Here is a 20,598-nt window from a genome sequence, read left to right on the forward strand (position 1 = left end):
GGAGGCAGAGGCAGGTGGATTTCTGAGTTCAAGGCCAGCCTGGTCTACAAAGTGAGTTCCAGGACAGCCAGGGCTACACAGAGAAACCCTGTCTTGAGAAAAAAAAAAAATACCTCAGCTTCAGATCTTTGAAGCAAGAGTGAGGACGAGTGGGGAGCCCATTCCTTTGTGAATGATCCAGTTTTAGATATTCTATTATAGTATCAGGAATGAGTGAGGATGTGAGGTGCAAGCATGCGTTCCTTTACTCCACCCATGTTCACTAAGTGGCTAGCTTGAGCAAGGTGCCGTGAAATCCCAAGTACAAACACGGCACTTATTTTATTATTCTTATTTTAGATAATATATACCATCTACTTTCTTTTGGTTTTAACAGAAAACCAAAGAAATACTTATCTTTGAAGACAGGAAACTGCACTTTACCTTTATCATTCATATTTGAGACATGCACGTGTCTCACTAGGTACCTCTGGCTGATTTGGAACTCACAGAGAACCTCTGTGTCTGCCTTCCAAGTGCTGGGATTAAAGGCATGCATGATTGCTGGCTTTTGTTGTTTAACACTCTAACTTGCACCATAATTGACACTGACCTTGAACTTCTGTCTTTACCTGCCGCATGTTGGAATCTTTTAAGATGCCACTTAAAAGCATCCACCATCCAGATGGCCCTGATGAACTTTAAAGCTAAGATTCTGTAAGATCTTTGGTTGAAAACTCAGGTAACTGAAAAACATATCTTTCTTTCTCACTTGAAAACGAAGAATCTTAATCAGAATCCCTTCTCCCAATTCACACACACACACACACACACACACACACACACACACACACACACGAGCACATTTAAGAGACTATTGTACAAATTACTTTGTGTGATATTACAGAATTGTATTTCAAGATACTTTTTCCAACCACAAAAGAAAAAGCCAGTACCTAAGATGTGATGTTTTTGGGAAACAAACCCAAAACCAAAGTAAAACAATATATCCCAAACAAAAAACCCCAGTTTAAACAAAAACAAAACCCTCAAGTTTTATTTAGACAACAAGCCAACCACATACAAAGATAATTTGTAGTTGACTTTTGCAGCTGTGTAAGACACGCTTCAAGTCAAGCAAGTCACAGAATAACTGTGAAGTAAGGCAAAGACACTGAAAGTTTTAAATGCTCACATGGAAGTTTTGATGCCCATCTGAATGCCAAAGATGTTCTTACAAATTTGTCATGGCCTGTAATATAATATCAAGAAAGTTTGTCCTCCCAGGCTGTAAAGGTGGAGATTAAGTATGATGAAGAATGGAAGGATTGTACTGGAGTCAGCTCAGCTCATTTGGAATCCTCCATCGTTAGCACCTTTCTCCTTGGGTAAGGTTTCTCGGCTTCTAGAGAGCCTGTAAGTACTTGCTCCAGAGTGTGGATCATGCTTTACTAACTGCAGTATCCCAACTGTCCAGCATATTTTCACTCTCTCTTTTTAAAAAAGATTTATTTGCTTTTATTACTTGTACTGTTTTTACAGTCCAGGCACTCCCCACTCCTGCTCTGCTCTCCTACAGTTCCACATCCCCTCTCTCCTCTCCTCTCCTCTCAGTCTCCAAGAGGATGTCTTCCCCACACCCCTGCCAGGCCTCTGCCCTCCCTGGGGCCTCAAGTGTCTCCGGGGTTAGATGTGAATTCTCTCACTGAGGCCAGATCAGGCAGTCCTCTGCTGTATATGTGCCGGGGCCTCGTACCAGCTACAGTAGGTGTTTTGCCTCCATGTATGTTTGAAGGTGCTAGATCCCCTAGAATTGGAGCTACAGAGAGTTGTGAGCTGCCAAGTAGGTGCTGGGAACTGAACATCGGTACTCTAGAAAAGCAGCCAATGTTCTTAACCGCTGAACCATCTCTCCAGCCCCTTCACTCTCTCAATATTATATACAAATCATCAAAATACTGGAGCAAAATTCACTGGAGTTCACCTTTGTTCTTTCCAGAACACAGAAGACATACAAGGGATGATGCATCCTCCCTCCCCTCTTCCTCCTCTCTCCTTTTTGAGATAGGGTTTCATGCAGGCCTTGAACTCCCTGCATAGTTGAGGCTAGTTTTGAACTCCTGTCTCCTGCCTCCACCTCTTCAGTGCTGGGATCACAGGTGTGTGCCATCACACCCAGCTTAGCTCTTGTCAATTGGAATTTCCTTTTTAAAGCATCTCTTTTCACTGAAGGTATCAAAATTAGCCAATTTCACATGATTTCTTTTGGCATGACAGAATACAAGTGACAGGAACATATTTAAAAATACTGATTTTAAAATATGACTTGCAACTTAAAGGCAAACTTTTAAAACTAAAAAAGTAGAAATTATGAAGAATGGCATTATACCTATATCCCTCAAATATTGGGAATTGTCAGATATTTTTGGACCAACATTTCTTTGAATTTTACTTTACTGAAAATGTGACCTAAAAGATTTTCCTATGTAAATATGGTAACATGCTGTAGTCCAACTCAGACTACAAGGCAGGCATCAAAAGGAAATTTCTGTTAGCTTTTCCCTTACTTTCCCTGAACCCTTTTATTAGGCTTGATGTTACAGCACCAGGAGGGCAGGGCAGGAGAGTGTTGCTCTCTAAGTTTGTGTGCACCTAGCAAATGGAGGGCAGATGAGGGCGTCAGATCCCCTGAAACTGGAGTTACAGATGGTGTGAGCCATCCAGTGTGGGTGCTGGGCACTGAACCTGGGTCCTCTGCAAGAACAAGTGCTCTTAATTGCTGATTTAAAAAAAAAAAAGATTTATTGTTATATGTAAATATCCTGTAGCTAGCTGTCTTCAGATGCACCAGAAGAGGGTGTCAGATCCCATTACAGATGTTTGAACCACCATGTGGTTGCTGGGATTTGAACCCATTTATTTGGAAGGGCAGTCAGTGCTTTAACCCCTGAGCCATCTCTCCAGCCCCAAGATTTTTCTTTTCTTTTCTTCTTCACTTTTCCAGTATCTACTAAAAGTCTTTTGAGAATTAAGCAATCACCGTCTGCTTTGCTAAAGCTCAAAGTTACATGTTTGAGTGTTTTTTCTGATGCCACCCTTTCTCATTGGCAGCACATAAAAAGGTATCATAGGTGTTAGCTGACATCAGTCAATTACTCTGGAAACGTGTATTAAACTTATCTTTTTGGGAGTTTTTGGGAGTGCACAGGCTGGAAGGGAGGCAGTAAATAAAATGTATCCCTGAATACTGAAGTGCTCTTGAGTTCAGAGCTCAGTGATCTCATCGTGTCTCAGAGCTTTAAATAGTACTTATACACCAATGACACATTTATAGATTCCTATCTCCAGACTGTACTTTTCTGAATGCCAAACTCATATCTGCCCTTTTGACCTCTTCAATCTAATAGGTCAGATGCCTAATGGGTACTTCAACCCTCACACGTCAACCTTGAGCTCCCGATACAATCTTCTGCATCTCTGCAAAGATCAATTCCCCTTGCAGTTGCAGTCACACAACTTGGAGTAATCTCTGGCCTGTTACCCTCAGCAAATCCATTTAGCTCCACTCCCAAAGCACAAACATCTGCGGCTCCTCACCTATAGTGCTTCCAGGCTTACCTGGGTTACTGAGACCAACTCCAAATGTGTCTGTTCTTGACTTTGCTTTCACTCCTGTCCTCAGTCTCCACGGTCCCTACAACAGTCTATAAGTCAGATTATGTCACTCTTCCACTAAAAAATGGCTTTTTATCCACCCAGAGAATGATGCAGTGTTCTTTAAGACTCATGTAATCCCTGCCTCCCAATCTGTTTTTCTTCAAATACTGCAATCCTTCCTGTTCACTGTTCAGGGTCTTTACATACGCCAGTCCTTTGCCTGGAGTGTTCTGCAGTCACGTATGCTCTTTAGTTAATGTATGGCTCACTTCTTTCCTACTTTAGGTATTTATGCAAAATCCCACTTCTCAATGAGGCTTTCTTTGGCTAGGGATCTAAACTTAGTATTCCTACCCCCCTGTGTGATTTTCTTCTCTAGCATTTAACTTAGCATATCACATGATTTGCTTATTTTCATTGATACTGTCTCTCTGTAGCTTTACAAAGCAGAAATTTTTGTCTGTGTATCTTTTCTACCTAGGGCAGAAACTGATACATAGTGTAAATCCAATAAAAATGAGTTGAATGACCGAAAAGAATGGTGGTATACATGTTATAAAAAATAAAGACTTAAAATATAATTAATGCAGATCTGTAAACTGAACATATAAGAAAAGTATCATGTATTTTCATATCTTTCCTAAGACCAGATTTGATTTCTCTTTTCTTTGTAACATGAAACCGTTTTTAAAGACAGGGAGGGTTTCGTGTAGCACAGACTGGCCTTAAACTCCTTGTGTGGCTCAGGATGACCCTGCTGTAGTTTTTTTTTTTTTTTTTTCTTCTCTCTCCTATTTCCCAAGTGCTGGATTCCCGGCATGTGCCATCATGCTTGATACAACATGAAACCTCATGAAACTTTAGACATGAGTGTTCAAGAAGAAAGGATAATGATAAACACAGATGGGCATTACAAAATGTCAGCTGGATGAATGAAGGAGTTTTAAGAATTATTACTACATGGAGCTTACTACACATAGAAAACTAAAATTAAAAAAAAGCGCTCATTGATTGAATTATCAGTGTCTGGCACTCAGCAGTATATAAAGTGAGTTGGACTTGGATGCCTTCCAAAAAGGCTTAGTGAAGCATTTACTTCTAAAGTAATTCTATAGTACAGGCATGATGTCTAGGCTGGCTACAGTAAATGCAGGGATAAAACGAGAGTAATGGAGTATTGAAGATGCTACTTTTAGATTTGAAGATCTTTAGTTATTCTTTATCAGTGTCCAAGATAAACAGTGAATATACAGAGACTACAAATTTCCACATGGAATTTACACAAAAAGGCACTAGTATTGGTCTCTTAGAGAGAATGATAGGAAGGAAACAAAGTCTGGGAGTTCTGGGTTCCAGCCTTCATTTTGCCTTTGCCTGGCTGTGTGATCAGAGGTGAGCTGTTTAAGCTCTTGGTCACCTCATATGCAAATGTGAGTGAGGGTGGACTGAAAAGACCCAAAGGTTCCCTAAGTGATAGTGTAAGGTTATTTGATGCCGATATACAGTGTGAGTAAAATGCTCTTAAAAGATGCATACTGTAATCTCTCCACTTTAGAAATATATTGTATACAGCAAAGGAGAACTCAGGAAGTGAATAGCCAATAAGATGTAAAAGAGAAGGAGATTCTCTTGAGTTATTTAGCTGGGGTCAGTGTAATACAAGAGTTCTTATAGTGCACATGGACTGAGTTAGGCTGATGCTATGTGAGAAAGACTTAACCAACTATTGTTTGCTACTAAGATGAAGGGGACCTGACTAAAAAAGTAACAGAGAAGCTATAAACATTAAGAAAACATTCCCCAGAAAGGAACCTCACCTACTGACTCCTTGATTTTAGTTTAGTGATTACTAAGCAAGACTTATGACCTCCAGAGCTGTAATAATATTAAGCCAATCAAATCTATGGTAAATTGTTTCAGCAGTAGTAGGAAACTAATATAACCATGACACATATTTTACAAACAGAGCCAGACCAATTTTATGCAGGGTTCTGATTAAAAACAAGATATATCTATCTATCTATCTATCTATATATATATATATATATCACCCAACTAGATCATGAAAACTTTTTAAGAAAAATCTATGGAAATTAGTAGTCTAGGGAAGAGTTTTTAATTAGTGACTCATGAAAAATATTAACTCAAATATTTTATAAGAAAATATCAAGGGAAATTAGGACATTTATCCATAATGTAAGTTTCTAGGCCCTGGCTTACTTATCTATAAACTGAGGGGCTAGGATCAATAGCCCCTAAAATTTCTCTACTTCTGAAATTTTAAAATTCTGACATCATAAAATTAGCCTTCGCCTCTGCGTATCCCTCATCCCCTGAAGTCTGAAGACTGATCACCTTAGGAGACATTAGGCTGTGTGTGTGATGGTTAAGCTTCTCAGAAGGTGGTGGACTGAGCCCAGGACTTGGCCCATGCTGAACATGTACCTGACAACTGAGTAACAACCACTAAACTTTGTATGTTCTTGATGGAACTATTTCTAAAGTGAAACATACTCCCTATATTTTAAAAAAAGATTTATTTTATATATGTGAGTATACTAAACTGTTGCTGTCTTCAGTCACAGCAGAAGACGGCATCGAATCCCACTTCAGATGGTTGTGAGCCACCATGTGGTTGATGGGAATTGAACTCAGGACTTCTGGAAGAACAGCCAGTGCTCATCCATCTGTTCAGCCACCGCACTCCCTACTTAGATATAAAACAAATAGCACATTCTATCTTTTCTTCAAGAACTACCACTGACTGGGATTAGGTTAGTTAGGATGGGCTGTAGACAGCCTACACACACAGGGGTTTATGGACAGCTTAGTCTGCACCATTCCTTATCTGGGAGATCGGAATGAGGAGACCCTTTGCATATGCTCGGCCTAGGGAGTGGCATGATTACAAGGTGTGGCCCTATTGGAGTAGGTGTGTCAATGTGGGCGTGGGCTTTAAGAACCCCATTCTAGCTGCCTGGAAGTCAGTATTCTTCTAGCAGCCTTCAGAGGAAACTGTAGAACTCGCAGCGCCTCCTGTACCATGCGGTCTGGACGCTGCCATGCTCCCCACTTGATGATAATGGACTGAACCTCTGAACTGTAAGCCAGCCCCAAATAAATGTTGTCCTTTATAAGAGTTGCCTTGGTCATGGTGTCTGTTCACAGCAGTAAAACCCTAATGAAGACAGAGGACTTTTCACACTTCCAAATGCGACCTGCCCAACTTAACCCTTTACTATCTGGAGCTCTACAGAAAGATGTGCTGACATCTTCCCCTAGAAAAATATACATAAGCCTCCTCACCAAAGGTCTCCAGCTACGTCGTCTTTCACTACAGAAAATCATGTCTCCCTTGGCGTAACTTAGGACAAGGTAAAATCTAGAATTTAGAGACAGACTTGGTGCTATAGGCCTGTAATCCCAGCTACAGCCAGATAGCATGGTCAAGTGCCTAACTTACATGGTACAAGTTCAGCATGGGGAACTTAGTGAGATTCTGTCTCAAATAATAAAATTAAAAGCTGTAAGTGTAGTTTAGTAGTAACGTGTTCACTAGCCATGCAACGGACCTGAGTTCAATATCTAGCACCACACACAAAATTATATAAAATTTAATTATTTGTAGCTCTTCTGTTATTGCTACATTTATAAAAATAATTTTTTACTTTTAACTCTGTGTGTTTGTGTGTAGGAAAGCAATGCACTTGGAGGTGTGGGACCTCTTAGATGGGAGTTACAGGTGGTTGTGATCCAATGCTCTTAACTGTTGAGGCCATTTCTGTAGTCCCTACAACATATCAAGTTTTTTGTCAATTACACTTGCCTCTCCCAGTCTCCTTTTTAATTCCATCTTTTATGTTGTTGTGTTTGGTAATTTGAAAACATAGACTTATCTATTCTATCTATCTATCTATCTATCTATCTATCTGTTGTGTACACATGGGTGCATCACATATGTAGTGTCCTTCCACCATACTGGGCTCCAGGAACTGAAGGGCATTAGGCTTAAGTCAAGCACCTTTACCTCATAGTCATCTTGATGAATCTGATAACAATTTATAATGTTTTAAGCAAGATTAAGTTAGCTATATGAGGCTCCTGGAGCTGTTTTTAAAGTAGATATAGGTAGTTTGGGGAAAGGATTTGGTTGTTTTGATTACCCCAAGGCCTTATTTCAAAGTTCTCTGTTATCTTTTGGAAAAACAGTTTAGAGACCGATGACACTAAGTTGCTGGGAAATATGGCTATTAACATAAACAGAATTATATGGCCTGATATTTTTGGAATACCTGAACTATTTTTTTTTTTTTGGTTTTTCGAGACAGGGTTTCTCTTTATAGCTCTGGCTGTCCTGGAGCTCACTTTGTAGACCAGGCTGGCCTCGAACTCAGAAATTCGCCTGCCTCTGCCTCCCGAGTGCTGGGATTAAAGGCGTGCGCCACCACGCCCGGCCCCTGAACTATTTTTTTCTACAATGTATATTGCTTATCTGCTTGGAAAGCTGTTTTCATAAAAACAGACGACAAGGCAGAAGGATCTTCCCTACAACCTCTCTGACCTAACACAGCTATTCTCATTTAGCACTATTCGATCAGTTTTTTAGTGGCTGTAATTTTCATGTTTGTGTGTGCGTGTGTTTTAAATTTTGAATTCACATTTAGGTTCACCACAAAGGTTGGCCCATGGCTACATTTCTACATAAAATTAAACTGTAAATACGGAACACTGCAGGAATGCCAACATGAGTGAAAAGGTGTTTGCCTCAGTGCCTTATTTCACGTGTTCAATCCAGTAATACCCAGTTGGGTCTGGTGGACAAAACACTTCTTGTGCTCTCAACCCTGTGAGGTAGGTACATCATGTTCTCAGAGGTTAAAATGTCATGGGGCAGCCTGGCCAAGGAAACAGGTGCAGGTGTTTGGGGGCGCCCGTGGGTGGGGGTGTCTCTATCAAAGCTTTCATTCAGCGTCCCCCCGATCCCCATCCCTTCCTCTGTCATAAACCTCCACAAACTTGAATTCTGCCTTTCCACCTCAGAAGTCGTGCTGTGGAAACCTGAAGTTTGCAGGAAAGTTCCAATAGTGGGTGCCCACCGATCCGAGGCCCGGGCACCCACAGTGTGGCTCGCCCTCCCGAGACCTTGCGCTGCGGCCCCGCACTAACCTGACCAGGTCGGTCATGCAGGAACCCACCACTACCACCGCTGCTGCCTCCTCCTCCTCCTGCCAGGGCCTCCCGGGCTCCCCAGACGCCGCCATTACTAATCCTTGCTCAACCCTGACGCTGCCCTTTGCCCTTTGCCTGACCCCGTAACCAGGGACGCCGCCCCGTCCTCCTTAACGACGCGGGTGTTTCACCCGCCTGTGCCGGTCGCCCTCCCTAATGCCCGAAATCTCTCCGGCCTTTGGCTAGTCCTGATCCCTCTGGGACCGGTGTTCCTGCCCCGCTTCACAAGCACAGGGCCCGGCCGCCACGGCGAGGATCACAGAGCGCGCCAAGCACGAGGCCAGAGCTCCGGGGAACCTTCAGGCGCTACCCGGTCGCCTTCCTCAGCTTCCGGCTTCTCGGCGCGGGGACGCGCACGCCCGGCCGGCTCCGGAGAGGGCGGGACGTCCGGGGGAGCGCGCACGCATCCGGCCCGCGGTTCGCGCGCAGGTCGGTGCGTCGGTCGGGGGCGCGCTCGGGTAACCTGTACCCCGTCTAGTCGCCGGTTACTGATCGGACTTAAGTTCCAGGTACCTGGACCCGGGCTGGTGCGGGGAGGTTGGATCTCAGTCGCACAGGTGGCGCAGAGAGCCATGTTTGAGTATGGCCAGAGAGCTAGCCTCTTCATGAGAAGGCCTGCGTTCCAAAGATGCCCCGCTCGCCCCACAGCACGCGGATTCCCTCAAGAGCCGCCCCCAAGATCTGAGGCTTCTCTTTCTCCACGTATCTCGTTCAGTCCTGGTCCCTGATGAAGCCCGCCTCTTTTTGCACTTGATGAGGGCATCATACAATTTGGGAGAAAGGGTTGGATCCCTTTAGATTCTCCTCAGAATGGGTGGACATGCTTTGGATCTGAACCAATTCGCTCTCCCCGCCCCTCCCTGATGTTGCCCAGTGGAGAAATTGCACCCCCACAGTAACTTCCCTCGTGCGCCATATGACGTGGACGTGATGCAGCAGGAGGCCACCCCTTTCCGTTCCATGACGTCAACGGGGGCACATGTTTCCGTGTTTGTCATCCTCTCCTAATTGCGAGAGCCTGGATGGTGCTTTATACGTCTTTGTGTTCCCCAGACAGCCCGCCCACTAAAAGACCTCATGTGACCTTATCTTGCGGCAGCAGATTTTTTTATAAAAATTATATATTTGCATCTTCCGTCTGCAATACGTCAAAATGAGGAAATACAAATTGCAAAACAAGCATTCAAGAGAGGCAGGTCACCAAAATTTCCTGCTTCTCTGGAATCTGTTATAATGGTGCCATATGTAAAGGAGGTGTGTGTGTGTGTGTGTGTGTATGTGTGTGTTTCCAATCCATATCCCTGCATATTGTACCAAAGAATCATCTTTTTTTTTTTTCTTCAAATTCCTGATTTTGGAGTCAGTATAGTTCTTTTTTTTACTTTCAATTGTTAGTGAAGTCACACTTACTGAAACATCTTAAAGCTGCACAAAACCTTGCACTGTCAAAAACATGTATTATAGCTGCTGTTCTGGAGTTAAAGACAGAAATCCATTCCCTCAGGTGTGATCCTAACGTCTTGACAGTTGCTGAAGTGGAATGGGTTTTCATAATCACTAGTGTGGTTTGGCGTCTGGAGAAGGTTGTTTCCTTTGGCATTTAATTAGTGAATCATTCAGGCTAGTACCAACACTGGATCAGCAGTAGTCTAGTTGGTGTCTAGCTATAAAGCAATCATGTGTATAAATTCGTGACTTTGTCTTTATATTTACAGAAGTGTATGCTTTAAAAATTCACCTTGATGCTTTCTTTAGTGGCCACTGTTATTAATGCTGGAGAAGAGGATAGGAATAGTGGAATTTGAGAGAGCTCTGGACTTGAATTTCAGTCCTTCTGTTTGTTCTTTGTGTGACATTAAATAAGTAACTTGGTCTGGCTGGTCTTTAGCTTTTGTATTTACAAAATGGAAACAATATTCATTAAGAAACTGTGTGTGTGGGGGGGGAGTGGATGTTTGTGCAGAGAGAGGTGAGTAACAGAGATCATGTGTGAGGTGTTAGTTTGATTTCTCTTGGAGAAATTTGGTGTAAAATAGATACTCTGAGGAAAAAAATCCATGGAACAGTCTTTTGTCATAAGATATCCTTCTGCTTGCTTCTCAGATGACTCTGTGTGTTTTGAATGTGAAGTAAATGAGCATCCCCCTTCAGGAACTGTGACATAGTGGGCAGACATCAGGCAGGATTGTGGAGTTTAGAAAAGTCTTCAAAGTGATAGTGTGGGTGAGCCTACTGTTCAGAAACAATTACCCAAGTCACCTGGAAAATGGGAATTAGAAACATGCTTTATACCAGACTGTGAAGATGAATGGCAAGGCTGCATATGGAAGTGACTTATAAGTCATGCCATGCTATAAAATATGTGTATTTTTATGATAGATACTATATATAGGAAAGGAGACATTTGCTCATGTTAGATGTATTAGAATGTATGGGGAGGCCAGCTCCCAAGAGTCAGAAGACAACCATGTAGAGACTAAAGTACACTGTGTAAACCTTAAGCACCTCACAAATATTTCTGGGGGTGGGGTGGGGTATCATGGTGTCACTCTGTGTGTGTATGGTTTTTTTTTTTTTTAACTACAATGATAAAGCAAACATTCAGTTTAGCAGAGCTTATAAATTCTTATGTGGCACAGTGCTTAGAAACCAGAACCAGAACAGCAGGTACTCATAATTGTACCTGGATGGAAATGAATTTGCTTTCAATGTGGGATTAATCTTTCAGATTGAGAGAGACAGTAGTCATTTGAATTGACTTATTCACCTCTAAAGCAGTAGCTTTCATCTATTAGGAATTCATGCACACTCTCCTGCAGCTCCGTGAATATCCAAATAACATAGATGTGATTTATTGCTTTTGTATTATCAAGTGTAAAGACTTCGTAGTGCCAGAAAGTCAAAGACTGAAAAGATTCAATTTGTCTTTGTTGCTTAATATCTGGACACGCATAAATCTCTGCCCTATGTTTTTATAATTTAAGTGTCAAGTACCTTTATCCTCCAGATTTAGCTGTATTTAACCCCTATGATTTGTGTGCATGTGTGTACATGGTATGTCTGTGAATACCGTATGTATATATATGTGTGTGTGTGCATGATTTGGAGAGAAGATAGTGTTGAGTATCTTCCACTATCATCCTTGACCTTAGATTTAGAGAGAGGGTCTCTCACTGACTTTGGGCTTCACGGTTTTGGCTAGACTGGTGAGCCCGGGGAATCTGCTGAGTTGAAACCTGCAGTGCTGGGGTTATAGATGTGTGCCACTAGGCTGGCTTTTTACACAGCTGCTAGGGGTGGAAGTCATGCTTGTTAAGGCTTGCTCAGCAAGCACTTTACTCACTGAACCATTTTCGAGGGGCCCTCACCTGAATATCAGATTTTGAGGGTATATTATATCTTCTCCATCGATAAATTTTTCTTCAGCTTTGCTCCCCTCACTCATTTCTTTAGAGTTATTTTAAGATTAATTTATTTATTAAATCTATTATTTGACGCCATATTCTGAGCATGGGTTTTAGGTATGGGCCAGTCCAGTATCCATGGTCCTGGTCAATATTTAATAAAGCTTGCTTCAAATATGGCCCAGAAAAAATTCCATTATTTGAATTTACCACATTATTATTCAGTAACATTATTAAATGTTACTGAATACTAAGTGTATGTTAACTGCCTTTGTTAAATGTGAGAATTTCAAGTTATAGTCTTTGTTGGGGAGAGTTAATATAATCAGGTAATTATAATGCGCCATGGAAGGACTTATTAAGAAAGGTGTGTGGGCTGTAAATGCTTTCTTGTAAGTGACAGTTGGTTGTGTTTGCCTTAGAGTGCTGTATGTTATCCCTGATCAAGCTCTTTGTCCTTGTGGAGATACAGGTGGGGTCCCTGATTTAGTGGACTTGGTGATGTATGTTTTGTGTGTTATGCTTGCAGGACTGTTAGTGAACCTTCTCCAGCTCAACCAGATTAGAAGAGCCAGTTGGAGCAGTGAAGCTTTGAGGAGACTGAGCTAGTGTGGGGAGCGTCTTTGGAAAGGAGGAGGGAGTTGCACTTTAAGGGTTCCTTTCATTCCCCAAAGGCATGGCATAGGCCATGCCCTGAGTATCTGAGCTGCAGGGATCTGGCTCCTGGAAGACTAAGTGAAGAGTGGTACTGGGTCATAAAGCACTTGCTCGGAGAAGAGACAATTCTGTGCACCGTGCTAACTTACAGGGAGCTTGTGATAGCTATATTTCTTAAGTTTGTTTGTTTGGTAAATTGATCACCGTTCTTTCTCTCTACTTTCAGTGGTAACTCATAAATCAAGTTAAAATGTCTCCAGAAATTGCCTTGAACCGAATTTCTCCAATGCTCTCCCCATTCATATCAAGCGTGGTCCGAAATGGGAAGGTGGGACTGGATGCTACAAACTGTTTGAGAATTACGGACTTGAAGTCTGGGTATGTACCAGAACGAACTCAACTTTTATCTCACAAGAAACCTTTCTTACCAGACAGATCCATGAAAAAGGGCCATCACAGAAGCTTTCATTCAGGTCCTGCTCTTACCATCTGCCAATGTGTGCCTGTACTGAGTGTAGTGCGCGTGCGTGTGTGTGCGTGCGTGCGTGCGTGCGTGCGTGCGTGCGCGTGATTAAACTCGGGGCATCACACATGCTAGACAAAACTTGGTTAGAGTCACATTCCAGTGCCAAATTCATTTGGTTTTGTTTAATTCTTGACATGTTTTGCTTCTTGTTTCACAAGAGCATGCACCCACATGTGGGCGTTATGGGCACTTTATTTCTAATGGGAATGGTAATATACTTTTTTCTGACTTATCTCTTTGTGACTAACATGTTATATGGGTTTTAGCATGCATGTTTTCCTTCTTTGGGTTGCTTTCTTGTTTACTGTAATCTTACATACACTATAAGAATTGGGTTTAGAGGTGCTGTGTCTGACATCATTCGATGATCTCCCTTAATACAAAAATTACAGTAGCTAGCCGAAGTGAGTCACAGTGGGGCTGAAGCATTCAGTCTCACACCTGGATATGTTGTGTTAAAAAACACAAGACAAAAAACCCCAAACAAACCAATTAAAAAAAAATAAAGAAAAAAGAAGTGATAAAACCTGCCTCATATTTTATTTGGAAATAAGATTAGATCTACAGAAAACATAGAAAGATACCATAGGAAATTGCAGTAGTAATCTTGGTTGCCAATTGACAGACCTGGCAAGAGTGACCCTCCTCTGAGGAACTGTCCCTATCAGATTGGTCTGCTGGGCGTTTTCATGAGTGCTAAATGGAGGAATAGGCTTAGGCCATTGTGGGCGGTGCTGTCCTTGGCTGTGTGAGCATGGGCTGTGTAAAAAATGTAGCTGAGTAATAACATGGGGAAGCAAGCCAGAAATCAACATTCCTTCAAGATCTGTGTCAGCTCTTACCTCTGGGTTCCTGGTGGGTTCCTGCCCTAGCTTCTCCCACTGAAGGGAGACCTGTGAGGTGTACAGTAATGAACCTTCCCTTACAAGTTGTTTTTGGTCAGTGTTTTATCACAGCATCACAGAAGCAAAGTAGGACAAATTAATATTGTTTTGACATTATTACTTGTTCTCTACTTCTTGAGATTTGCCTTCTTCCTCTTTCATGGGCAAGAGTAATCCAGAATACAAATTTTGCTTAGTCATTAAGTGCCCTCGGTTTCCCCAGCCTGCCCTTAGTTTTTCTTGACTGACTTTGGCATCTAAAGATTATTGACTAGCTATTTTGTGATGTCTCTCAGATCTATGAGGTTGTTAGATGCCTTCCTCTCATTCGGATAAGAACTATATCCCCTCCTCGAAGAGCACTAGAGCTGTGTTGTTCCACCTCAGAGCATCCAATGGATGGCTGTATGATGCTCATATGTTTTTTTAAGATTTATTTATTTATTATATGTAAGTACACTGTAGCTATCTTCAGACACACCAGAAGAAGGCATCATATCTCATTTCGGGTGGTTGTGTGCCACCATGTGGTTGCTGGGATTTGAACTCTGGACCTTCAGAAGAGCAGTCTGGTGCTCTTACCCACTGAGCCATCTCACCAGCCCCTCATATGTTTTTTTGTATGAACCTCTTGCCTTAGCCTCTTGAGTAGCTGGGATGACAGACACCATACCTATTCAGCCATGCAGTCAGGAGGTGAGTCTTCAACACCACAGTTGGCACCTGTGGCTGCCATGTTAGGCACATTCTATGCATTTTCAACATATGATCATTCCAATTTTTGATAAGTTTATTGGGGTGTAACCCCTTTGTAAGTTAGGGAGCAAGTATCTGTTTTTGTTTGTTGCTCATTTGTTCCTGGCTTTTGTCTTTGGGAGGTCTGTCAAGTGGCTTTGTGAACTTTTGACATATTGGCACTATTTTTTTTTTTTCCTCACTAGAAATGTTGCTTTGTGTGTGTGTGTGTGTGTGTGTGTGTAAGAGCAAGCAAACAAGGCTTTTCTGAGAAGTGGAATAACAGCGTCATAGAGGGGACTAAGAGATGATGGTGCATCCTTGTCTCTCTCTTAGTTATCCTTGTTAGACTCTCTTACCTTGACATTTTTTTCTACAGTGTATTTATCTTTGGTCTGTGTGTGTGAACATGCATGTGCCACGGTGCACCTGCGGATATCAGAGGAGCCAGTTCTCCCCTTTCACCATGTGCATCCTGAGGATGACCTCAGGTCATCAGGCTTGGATGGCAAATGCCTTTTTTTACCTGCTGAGCCTTTGCACTGACCGGCATTTCTCTTTTAGAGCACAGTGCTCAGGGTTATGGGTTGTGAGTGAGAGCCATAATGTCTGTTTACTGCTTCATGTAGGGCATAGTATACACAGGAAGTACCATCTGAGGAGACTGTGTGGAAGGTGCTAGTTATCCTTGATGAGATGCTATTTTAAGTACCCATATTTTCCATATTTTACTGATAGACTGAATAGATAGGCAAGAACTAGATCAAAGCAAGATTTTTTTTTTTTAAATGTGGCAATTCATCTTTATTTCCCTTATGGACCTTCGAGGTTTCTGTAGCAGTTATGTCATGTGTCCTTCTAAGCTCTACTGTTAGGCCTTCTGCCTCTTAAGGACAGAGAACGTACTCATACTCCTCTGTGAGCTTCCCTCCCATGCACATGAAATAAATCAGGGCTGAGTGAGTGGGTGAGTGGGATAGGGGTTCACAGAGAAGTTATTTAGTTTGAGGATCAGAGCAGTTTTGTTCTTGTGGCTTTTTATTGTCGATAACGTATTGTTTGAATTCTATTATACTTGATATTCCCTGACAATTAAACTGGTACTTTTGAAATTATAGCAAAAATATATTATAGGATCAGGTTTAGTCTTTAAAATAATTCATATTTATTTATATATTTCTAGATTTATTTCATTTTATGAGTATGAGTGTTTTGCCTACATGTATGTACGACACCATGCATGCCTGGTGTCTGCGGTAGTCAGAAGGTGTTGGATCCCTGCACCTGGACTTAACGTGTTTGGGAACCATGTTGTGGTGCTGGGAATGGATCCTGGGTTCTCTGCGAGAACAAGTGCTCTTAACCACTGAGCCGTCTCTCCAGCCCCAGTTTTATTCTTTCTGGTAAAATATATACTGAGACTCAAAGGGGCTGCAGTTTATGACAGTGACCTTTCTGAGGGTTTATTTCTGCTGTTTGGTAATTTGATCACAGGCTTGTGCTATCTGCAGGATGTTGCGTTCTGTCAGTTGTAGTGAGTTTTGTAATCTCGATGCTGAGTGTCTGATGGGCACTCTGTAGGATGCCTGGCAAGTGCAATGGGAGTGGGGAGGCAGAGCAGCTCACTGCAGCCTGAGGCAGCTGAGCCTTAACATCTTTTTTTGGCATATTGCGTGACTCAACCTCACTGGCACATGGCTGTTTTTGGGGCATCTGCTGTGACATCTCATCCACCCACAGCTACCTGTTGCATTTTTGGGTCCACGTTCTAAATTTCGTTACTTAGTTAAAAATAGATACTCAGTGTAAGTACTTTGATTACTAAAGAGTGCAATTTTAAAAGATGAGTGGTGCGCGTTCTCATGATTGAGCTCAGTTGAGCTATGTCTGTCTCTAGCTTGCTTTCTTAGTCTGTCTGGAAAGAAGTGCTGTTCTGGGAGGCAACAGATTAATTTTAAAGATGGTAGTTTTAGTACTTTAGTATGGAGATGTTCACTTGGCTCTTCATAGTGCCTTTTTTTTATTAGATATTTTCTTCATTTACATTTCAAATGCTATCCCAAAAGTCCCCTATACCCTCCCCTTGCCCTGCTTCCCTACCCACCCACTCCCACTTCTTGGCCCTGGCCTTCCCCTGTACTGGGGCATATAAAGTTTGCTAGACCTAGGGACCTCTCTTCCCAATGATGGCCAACTAGGCCATCTTCTGCTACATATGCAGCTAGAGACACGAGCTCTGGGGGTACTGGTTAGTTCATATTGTTGTTCCACCTATAGGGTTGCAGACCCCTTCAGCTCTTGGGTACTTTGTCTAGCTCCTCCATTGGGGGCCTCGTGTTCCATCCTATAGATGACGGTGGGCATCCACTTCTGTGTTTGCCAGGCACTGGCAAAACCTCACAGGAGACAGCTATATCAGGGTCCTTTCTGCAAAATCTTGCTGGCGTATGCAATAGTGTCTGCGTTTGGTGGCTTATTATCGGATGGACCCCCGGGTGGGGCAGTCTCTGGATGGTCAATCCTTTTGTCTTAGCTCCAAACTTTATCATTGCAACCTCTTCCATGGATATTTTATTCCCTATTCTTGGGAGGAATGAAGTATCCGCGCCTTGGTCTTCCTTCTTGATTTTCTTGTGTTTTGGAAGTTGTATCTTGGGTATTCTAGGCTTCTGGGCTAATATCCACTTATCAGTGAGTACATATCAAGTGACTACTTTTGTGATATTTTATTCCCTATTCTTGGGAGGAATGAAGTATCCACGCCTTGGTCTTCCTTCTTGATTTTCTTGTGTTTTGCAGATTGTATCTTGGGTATTCTAGGCTTCTGGGCTAATATCCACTTATCAGTGAGTACATATCAAGTGACTACTTTTGTGATTGGGTTACCTTACTCAGGACCTGATTCTAGGCTTTCTTGATTCCTATCACCCTCAGTGTCTTGTGTCATTTGATACTGCTGTATTCATTATAGCCTTAAAAGATGCTGTTCTAGTAGAGCAAATTCTCCTCCATCTACCCTTGTCTAATGCTTAAAAAAATTGTCCTGTTGAGTCATATATCCTAAATAGTATTTAATAGTAGGTTGCTCCATTAGGTAACCTCCTATAGTTAACAAGACCCTCTCTTTTTAATTCACCAAGAAAAAGAAATAAAGGAATGAAACTTAAGGGTTCTTTGGAGAGTCATTTGTGTTGGATGGTGTTTTGCTGTGGGAAACAGGTGAAGGAACATTTTGTTAAAGAGGACACGGGTGTGAAAGACTAAGGCAGGCTTATGAAGGAATGTTTCCCTGAAGCAGACACAGGAAAGAGGATGTTCTGCTAAAGCAACCACGTGAAAGGACATGTGATGAAGGATTCTTTGCTAACAACACGCATGTATTGGTCTGCTTTACACTGAATAGTTGAGCTCCATTTGTTGGACTCTTTGGACTAGGGCTGATTGGATGCACATGCTGAGGCAAGGCATGTGGAGGACATGTGATGTTTGGAGGGTATAAATAGGACTGGACGGAGAGAGAGCTTGGCTTGCTTATAGAGCTAGCTGTGTAACTCCTTGCATCCTCACTGATCTTCCCTTCCCTGAGAGGGCACACCCGAGAACTCCTGATGCTCCTGCTGACTCGAGCCGAGGCTGAGGCCTGTCTTTCTCTGCTGGGTCGTGTCACAGCTGTTGCTAGCCCGACTCTACCAAACTGGACAGCTGCTGTATATGTGAGGTGTTTGCAAGTGGATCAAGCTGCCACTGCTGACTTCTGAACTGAACTGCCAGTTTCCAAACAACACAGACGGGAGTTGCTCTAAAGACCCTTTCTAAACAGGTCCACTTTCCTCGTATCCTTCCTTTCCCACTCCCTCTGGTGGGCGGTGGGCTACAGGGGAGGGTAAAGTGTTTTAGAGCCATCATTAAAAATAGGATTTGAAAAAGTTAAAGTTACAAAGGAGGAGTGACTTGGTGAGGGATTGATTGAGAACTGATGTCCAGGAAATCTTTGAGACGACATTTAATTGAGCCCTGAAACATGAATAATTTAGTGTGACTTGGGGGGGGGCATTATTATAGTGATCCAGCATGGCCTGTGTTTTACATAGAAAGAAACAAAGGCAGCTTGAAGACACAAGAGGAAAACTTTAGAAGAATTAGAAGAAAACAAGAAGTGCAGTGACGACAGAGACCACCTAGGAGCAACACTAAGAGGAAAGGAGTGCCTACACACTGTCACCTCTGTGTCCTACTCTCCTTCTATACACCATCACCTCTGCATCCTATTATTGCCCCCAGCGCCCTTCTGTGATATACCAAGGCTTCACAAACAGAACACACTGAAGAGTGTCTGCATACTTAAAAAAACAAGCTTTAACTGAAAGACATTGAAAAGGAAGGAGGAACACAGGCATTACATTGTGTGATTTGTTATATTTGGTAGGGTACAAAGAGTTTTGCAAATTAATCAGAAGAAGACAAATACCTCACGTGCTTTTCTCTCACACGCATACACAATGACTAAATAAGCACCATGTCTATCTATTAAATTAACAATCAATTTTACAAAACTTATGAATAACAAAATTAAGAATGTGGAAGAATTGGCAGCTTTGCATACTGCTATTAGAAGAGCAACTTTATAATACATTTCTGAAATGTATGTGTGAATGTCTATTAATATGTAACATACTACTGTATTAAGAATATCAAAAGCCTTAAAGTGTGCATACTGTTTGGTCTACAAATTGGAATTTTGCTGATGACTAAAAAGGCATGCATCCATATGGGTTTTATTTTATAACCTTACAGAAAGACCTCCAGATAATAAGTGTAGCAATCACCCGATAAAAAAGGCTCAACTGTTGCCTGGTAGCATTGTACTGAAACTCATCCATGCTCAAAGAACTTTAAACATGCATGTTCCTTAATAAATATGGACTGCCAATAGTCAAGAACTCGGACGAAAGCCATGCACATGAGAGTGGAAAGACAACAGAAAAATTTCAGCAAAATTAATATCCTTATAGAAATAAGACAGGACTCTTTCTTTATGATTTTATGACAATATGTGTGTTGGGTACTCCAAAATTACAGATTGAAACCTCCAAATTTCAAAAGAAAATCATTTGTAATTTAGACTTCTGTACTTCCCTCCAAATTATTGCTCAAGTTTAAAACAAGAATAAAAACACATTTAGATCTTCAAGAACTCTACAATTTTACTTCCCCCTCCCCCTGTGTTAGATGCTATAACCTCTAATAAAGCAAAAGAACAGAATAAAAGACTAAGATATGATACTCGATGCGGGATGGGGTGTGTGGGGGAAAGGCAAAGAGGCTGGGCGTGGTGGTGCACACCTTTGATCCCCGCACTCGGGAGGCAGAGGCAGGTGGATTTCTGAGTTTGAGGCCAGCCTGGTCTACAAAGTGAGTTCCAGGACGGCCAGGGCTATACAGAGAAACCCTGTCCAAAAAAGAAAGAAAGAAAGAAAGAAAGAAAGAAAGAAAGAAAGAAAGAAAGAAAGAAAGAAAAGAAAAGAAA

The 20,598-nt window shown here is 42.1% G+C and overlaps 2 protein-coding genes across 8 annotated transcripts in view; one reads left to right on the forward strand and one right to left on the reverse strand.

The window, feature by feature from the left end:
• Rbks (ribokinase) overlaps positions 1–8,982 on the reverse strand; it is an 81,194-nt gene extending 72,212 nt beyond the window's left edge. For 3 of the 7 annotated variants that reach the window (XM_029477549.1, XM_029477544.1, XM_029477545.1), the window contains exon 1: positions 8,803–8,982. In XM_029477549.1, coding sequence (XP_029333409.1) covers positions 8,803–8,897 — 95 coding nt within the window. In that variant the 5' untranslated portion in view covers positions 8,898–8,982. The remainder of the gene's footprint in view (positions 1–8,802) is intronic. The other 4 variants (XM_021162862.2, XM_029477546.1, XM_029477547.1 and 1 more) reach the window with 4 other exon arrangements.
• An 18-nt stretch (positions 8,983–9,000) lies between these two features.
• The window catches only part of Babam2 (BRISC and BRCA1 A complex member 2), a 430,660-nt gene continuing 419,062 nt past the window's right edge, over positions 9,001–20,598 (forward strand). Inside the window, exons 1-2 of the mRNA XM_021162018.2 lie at positions 9,001–9,374; positions 13,153–13,304. Coding sequence (XP_021017677.1) covers positions 13,177–13,304 — 128 coding nt within the window. The 5' untranslated portion in view covers positions 9,001–9,374; positions 13,153–13,176. The remainder of the gene's footprint in view (positions 9,375–13,152; positions 13,305–20,598) is intronic.

The sequence above is a fragment of the Mus caroli genome, chromosome 5, assembly GCF_900094665.2.
Source record: "Mus caroli chromosome 5, CAROLI_EIJ_v1.1, whole genome shotgun sequence".
Classification (NCBI taxonomy): Eukaryota; Metazoa; Chordata; class Mammalia; order Rodentia; family Muridae; genus Mus; species Mus caroli.